Source organism: Penaeus chinensis, chromosome 33 (assembly GCF_019202785.1).
Source record: "Penaeus chinensis breed Huanghai No. 1 chromosome 33, ASM1920278v2, whole genome shotgun sequence".
Classification (NCBI taxonomy): Eukaryota; Metazoa; Arthropoda; class Malacostraca; order Decapoda; family Penaeidae; genus Penaeus; species Penaeus chinensis.
Window position 1 is genome coordinate 26,538,043 of NC_061851.1, and position 7,500 is coordinate 26,545,542.

The following is a 7,500-nucleotide window of genomic DNA, read 5'->3' on the forward strand; positions in this document are numbered from 1 at the left end:
CTCATTGTTATTTTTATTATTAATTATTATCATTCCATTTATACATACTCGCGTAACTTGCCTTTACCAGCAAGAGGTGCTACAGGTTTGAGTATATTAATTACAAACTCAACATGTAACAATCACACTGGAGAATTAACTTGAATCATATGACAGAGGAAAAACTTCTGGAAAGGGTTGATTTTACTCAGAATTGTCAGGGAATCAGACTTCATTGCATGCATGCACTGGTTGCAGAATTTCTTTTTCTGCAACTACTACATGCATGTTTCGCCGGATCTGCGTTGTAGATATGCTTGGTGTTATCCAGCGAGTGCTCTTAATGTGATCTCAGTTGCGTAGGCTCATCATATGCACTCTTTAGAGGATAGGGTTGGTCTGGCCCTTGTTCGTGCGGTAGACCTGTTGTCTGATGTGGGTGTAATGGAGCTGTTGCCTGCTGTAGGTATGGTGGAACTCCTGCCTGCTGTGGGTATGGTGGAACTCCTGCCTGCTGTGGGTATGGTGGAACTCCTGCCTGCTGTGGGTATGTTGGTGCTACTCCCTGCTGCTGGTAGAGCTGACTTGTTCCTTGTGAGTAAAACTGACTTGTTCCTTGTGAGTAAAACTGACCTGCTCCCTGTTGTAAGTAGGGCTGACCTGTTCCCTGCTGTGGGTATAGCTGTCCTACGCTCTGTTGTGGGTAGGGCTGCCCATAATCCAACGTTACGGGCATTGCCATTGGTACTCTGGCATTTCGCATGCGATAAAGCATTATAAATCCACATACCGCAACAGTCACTAGGGAGAAGAGAGCAGATTAGTGGTTACTGACAATTGAGTTTTGACAATAGTTTGTAGATATTAAGATACAAAAGATTAAAATTGAAACTTAACGCAGCGATATTGAGAAAGTAAAAGTCATTCATTAGTACTGATCGTTATAGTGTTATACAAAAGTGAGAGCACACACATATATTAATAAATACTGTGTGCGTGTATGGATCTGAGGCGTTACTTCATAGGAAGGAGATTTATTGGATAGGTTCACCACTAAAGTCCTATTCCCCGGCCGTTTTATCACATCTCTTTATTATTTTTCGCGCAATACAGGTGAAAAGAAGCAACTGATTGCAACGCAAATCACATCCATTTGGAAGAGTTAACAGTAACAAGAACAATATTTAAGATAAATAAAGATAATGACGCCAACATTACATGAAAAGAAGATTCACTGATTTCCCCTTGATAAAGTTTCAAAATACAAACTTCACATGTCCAAGATGTTGTTACAGTGAATATTAAATGGTGAAAACTCGGACAACATGCTCGCCGTATGTTAAACTAGCGGAGAAGCCAGACCACTTATAATGTATCAGAAAAAAAACAAAGTTACTTGAGTCAATTATCAATAGGTTGTTTGGACCTGGAGACAATCATAACAGACTGATTTCTATTTTGGGTTATTGAATTTCCTTGATTAACTGCATTTGCTATCAAATTCCATGTTTTTTCCTTTTTTCTGAGACATTTTTGTAAGTTCCTTTAACTTTCCCCTGATTTGCAGCATTTTTATCAACTCTGATATGTAACTCTACAAAATTCCTTAATTATTTCCTGTTCCAAGGAATCTTTATCAAATATCCTAACTTCCCCCAAACTTGAGGCATTTATATTAAATTACCGGAATTTTCTTGATTTGTGATAATTTCAAGGAACTCTGTATTGCCTGACTAAAATGGACAACATTTGTTTAGGTTTCCTGATTTCTAGGAAGTAAAGATTGTGTAAATAAAAATTATAATGATAATTTATATTATGATTTTTATCATCATTATCATTATTCTTAATACTACAATAATAGTAATATAAATAAGGATAATCATAATAATAATGGCAATTATAATAACAAAACAAAATGCTGAAAACAATATATGAAGAAGAACAATGTCAATACCGATAATGTAAAGGCCTTTTTTTCAACAGACACTGCAGTTGAAGCTTTGCCTCGAGAATGGAAGAAATCCCAAAGACTCCCAGAAAAAAAACGCCCGCTTACTGCTTTGCGCTTCCCTTGGCGAATGTAAACAAACGAACATCATGACGATAAGGCACGATAATCTTTTTCTTTGATCGCACATCTTTTCTTGGTTCCAAGTCTGTTGAAGTGATTTCCTTGGTTATTGATTCGACAATAGTCTTCGTAGTGCACAATAGTATTCCGTATTATCCTACAGAAGCAAGGATTTTACATTATGGCTTTTATTTATGCTATTATTTATAAATCATCTTTTCATCTCTACATACCATATTTCCATTAATATTCCAGCAGCTAGGCTTACAAGTCAGGAATCATGCTCTCATGTTTCTTCAAATTTATCATCCTTTGCTTGGCTGAACATGTAATTAAATACATGTCAAGAAGTGCCTACTAGGTTTCTATTGATCTTAAAAGTTAATGTGGCAGAATCCACACTGAAAAATAATCCATGGCATTCTACATTATCTGTGTTTGTAAACAGAGTAGCGTTGTCTGCTAGACGGACCACCTCTCGGGACTGTTTCGCGTTACAGGCCGTTCCTTTGAAATTGTGCGCTTCGTGGCTCTACGAAACGCCCAACGGAACGCAGGCCAGGTAGTGCAGATTTTAAAGTTGTTCATAGATTTGAGTGATATCCCCCTTTAACACATTTTCTTTAAATATTACGCCTAAATTCATATTCAGAACGAAACAATGCTTCTAATCCAAAACCAAGATTTTTTTACAACGCCGCAAGCGTTTCGATATAATTGCAAAAGTTCTTGCTTTAATTGGATTTCTTGGAGTTTAGTAATGATTAGTAATGGTCATTCGCATTTTGGAGACCATGTCCATAATATAAATTATAATAACAATAATATGACATCATATGTCATCTTGAATAGTGACATTATCATCACTGTACATCGAAATACAGATGATCAATTAAGAAAAAATCATTCTTTTCAGTATTCCCTGACAATTCTTGATAACCGATGTAATTCAAACCTATGGCAAATACAACAGAATAAGAACTGTTAATAATAATAATAATAATGAGAATAATCAGAGGATAATAATAAATAAAAATAATAATAAAAAAAAGACTAAAACGAAAGACGAAAAGAATATCAGCAACATACGAAAATGCGCAACATGAAATGAACGCTACCTGTAACAGACAGAAGAACTGCTCCTGTGATGAGCAGAATTATAAGAACCGAGCAGTCAGTACCGTAGTAATTGTAGCCGTCGTAGTAACTTTCGCAGCCTATGGCAAAACCTAGAATTATCATCAAGCAACTGACTGCTATTCCCACCGATCCAACCACAGTAATGATGATTGCTGTTCTCCTGGTAACGTTTGCTCCACACACCTGCCAATGGTCAAAATCGTATGTTAATGTCATTCTGTAAAGGATTGTTGGCCTGGGATTTTGAATCACTAAGAAATAAAAAAGAGTTATGATAACCGTGTATTTCTCTCTCTCTCTCTCTCTCTCTCTCTCTCTCTCTCTCTCTCTCTCTCTCTCTCTCTCTCTCTCTCTCTCTCTCTCGGCGGAAACGTCTTGACACAGATTCATTGTGTTTTTGTTTTGTTTTTTTGTTTGGGTCTTTAAGAAAAAATATATATACATAAATATATTCAAATACTTCTATTGTATTTTAAAAAGGATCGACTGCATGACACGATTTTTTACTTACCGTGATCGACGCCATCTTGAGTTTTTGTCTGTTGCTGTCGAGTGAAGTCAAAGTTACGGAGAGTCGTCAGTACCTGAAGTTATGCCAATAAGATAGTTAATGCATAGTTACGGTTTTCTTCTACATACAGTAAATCTTACCACAGGGAACTGGTTAATTGTCAATAGGCAATCTCATTTCTTTTTCTGCACACACAAGACAGAACTAGGTTTCTTTGTTTTCCATGCCCTTCATGACGGCTATGCGATGTTTCACTATATTAAAGAAAGAAATTGGTGCACAGTTTTATTCAAACAGGACTTTCGTTCATAGAAGGGTACTGTATTCACAATAAAATAAAAACATAAATCACTGACCAGAAAGCCAGTGTAAAAAGAGCATCCACATTATAAGTTTACTTAGGAAACTCTTTCGAACAATACCGATATGCAGAACAACACACCACACACCAATCAAAAGCCACAGCTCGAGAAGTACCAGTGATCCACGTGGATTATCCCAAGGCACGGGCCAGCCACAAGCTAAAGGCGTCTTTCTCTTAGGCTGCTAGGCTGCCTGTTTGCAAATCGAGGTTTTGTATATGATATGTGAACTCGTATATTGATTGTGAGCTCATATGTTGATGAAGATTTAAACGTTTATTTTGATAAACCAGACAAAGGGCAAACAGCCTTGACTTCACTTTAAATACTGCTGGCTTTCCGCGCTTCTGGTAAGGTTTTGCCCATAATACTTTTATTTCAGTGTGATAAAGTGTATAATGTGTTTGAAATAAACAAAAAAATGCATTTGAAATAAAACATACAAATTAGCACATTCGAAATAAAGGCCAGAAAAGCACGGAAAAAGTGTGGAAAAACACCAAAAAGAAAACAAAGCTAAGGTGAATTAGTCACAGAGGAAAATACAAAAATAAGACAAGGTAAGTGTGGAACATAAGGTAAGTAGTGATGAATTAGTGTTGCCGACAGTAGTAGTGTAGATACAAAGGTAAAACACGAACTAATTGGAAGGGCATGTTGAAAATACAACAGCTTTGTTCCCTTTAAAACACACAGTAAAACAGCAGAACCCTGACGTCTAGCAGAGCGAGAAAGACACTGACGTCGGGTCTATATATAACCGGTAAGGACTGTGACAACAGAAGAAGAACCTTGAGGGAAGACCGTTGAAATTCCAATTAGTTCTATCTTGGCTAGACAGTGCACAAAGTATTTAGAAAAAAAGGTTGCTTTCTTTATAAATAATAAAAATAAGATTAATAAAAATATAAAACAAAAGAACAGCATATATATATATGTATGTATATATATTATATATATGTGTGTGTGTATATGAATATATATACATACACATATATATTTGCATATATATATGATATATAGATATATACATATTTATGATGTATATATAATCATAAATATATATATGTATATATCATATATATATACATGCAAATGTATATGTGTATGTATATATATTCATATATATACATATATATACATATATATACATATATACATATATATAACGGAAAAAAAATTGCATAGTAGTCCCAATGCTCCTCATCCACGAAGGGAAAGGTTCCGAAAACTCGTTAACAAGCCCTTATGATATTATTACATAAGTTAAATATCAAAATCACTGCGAGGTCCAGATTACCCAAGTTCTATCCTGCTGGAACAAAAAGTGAAGATTTTTCTGACCAGGCGGATGGTAGGGGGCCGGTAACCACCTCCGGAGAGGAGATTTTCTGGGCTTTCCTAGTAATTGTAAATGTTTATTAAAGGCCCTTTTTGTAGCATGTCTTAAACCCTAAGACTTTGATACATTGTTTCAGGTTGTATCGTGTTCGCTACAAAACACGAGATCGAAGTTTGTACTGATATACAAAGTTCTGAAGAAAAATCTATATTTCACACAAAAATCAGTAGAAAGCCATTAATTACATTGAAACAGTTTATGCCATTTTATACCAGATTTTTTTTTTATCACGAAACTAACGATGCAATTCGTAATTAATGGAAATATAAATCCTTCTCTGAGATACGTGAAATAAATAAAAAAATATTGCGTTCTGATTGGCTGGCTGGAGTGTACCACATGATATATCAAAGCAAAGGTACACAGATTGATAGAAACCGACAAAATGTTTCAACTGGTTCCAATAATGTGCACGTAAAAGACAACAAACATGTATCAAAGTTTATCAAATTAGCAAGGGGTTTCGCAAATACTACAAAAAAGACTCATTATTTATTATGTTCATGACCATTATAATTATCATCATCAATCATAACTATTATCATTATCACATTGTCATCATAATAATAACAATAATAATTATCATTATACTTTAAATAATAATATAAGTGGTGATGATGATGATGATGATGATGATGATGATGATGATGATGATGATGATGATGGTGATAATGACAATAATGGTAGACAGTAATAATGGAAAATAAAAATAATGATAACATTCATGATAATGATAATAATGGTAATAATAATAGTAGTAATAAGAATAAGGATAATAACAAGAATAATGATTATTATAATGATGATAGAAATAAGTAACGATAACGTAAACAATAATGGCAGTAGCAATAAAAATAATAATGATAATAGTAGTAGTAGTAATAGCAATGATGATAATGATAATAATAATGAGAATAATAATAATAATAATAATAATAATAATAATAATAATAATAATAATAACAATAATAACAATAATACAATAACAATAATAAGAGGAAAAACTAAATTGATAAAATTGGCAATAATGATAGTGATAATAATAACAATAATGATAATCACCATCATGATAATAATGATTAAAAGGAAGATCATAGTGACTATAACAGTAATGATAGTGATAATAATAATAATAATAATAATGATAATAATAATAATAAAATAGAAAATAATAACAATGATCAGGACAATAATGATGATGATAAACAGAATAATGATGATTATGATGATGATAGTAATAACATTAATAATAATCATGATACTAATAATAGGAGTAATAATAATGATAATGATGAGGGTGACGATGATAACACCAATAATAATGATAATAATGATAATGGCAATAATAGTAATAATATTAATGGTAGCAATAATAATAATGATGATAACAGCAACAGTAATAATACAAATAATAGTAATAATAATAATAAAATAATACAATATAATAATAATAATAACAATAACAATAACAATAACAGTAATGATAATTCCACTGGTCAACAAAATTAAAATGAAAAATTAAGCTCCTTTTTTTCTCAGATATGTTTTTCTAACAGGCATATTTTCTCTGTGATAACATAATTATCGTTTTACAATAACTATTTCATAGATTCACAAATCATGCTGATATTGCAGCCCCTTAATCTAGAACCGAGAAGTTCAGCTTGCTTTTTTTAACAAGTGTAACCGCCTAAGATCATTCAGATCTACATGAAGATCACCTGAAGAACAGTTAAAGTGTTTGGTCCATGTCTTCTGTTTCAGTCACTCTGTGTTACTTGTTTTGGAGAGTCGGGTGCAGGTAAGGCTTCCCCTTGAAGTGCTGGTCTCATAGCACATGGTCAATTAGGATATTTTACAGTAGGCTTGGATTTTTAAGTTGTTCCATGTATGTTGGTCTTACAGAAGTAACAATCTAAAATGTGATCTCTCCAAATCATAGGGATGGCAAAAGGCATACATATTTATTACAGTTTTTATTCTCGTTACTCACTTTGTAGTCAGTGTTTTGATGTTTGAATATTACTTCACC

General features: G+C 33.3%; 1 protein-coding gene across 2 annotated transcripts in view; it reads right to left on the bottom strand.

The window, feature by feature from the left end:
• Positions 1–7,500, bottom strand: part of LOC125043247 (AT-rich interactive domain-containing protein 1A-like) — an 8,912-nt gene that overhangs the window by 225 nt on the left and 1,187 nt on the right. For both annotated transcript variants that reach the window (XM_047639256.1, XM_047639255.1), the window contains exons 2-4: positions 3,705–3,777; positions 3,172–3,376; positions 1–780 (exon numbers count right to left, since the gene is read on the bottom strand). The exon at positions 1–780 is cut by the window's left edge and continues 225 nt beyond it. In XM_047639256.1, coding sequence (XP_047495212.1) covers positions 320–780; positions 3,172–3,376; positions 3,705–3,719 — 681 coding nt within the window. In that variant the 5' untranslated portion in view covers positions 3,720–3,777 and the 3' untranslated portion in view covers positions 1–319. The remainder of the gene's footprint in view (positions 781–3,171; positions 3,377–3,704; positions 3,778–7,500) is intronic.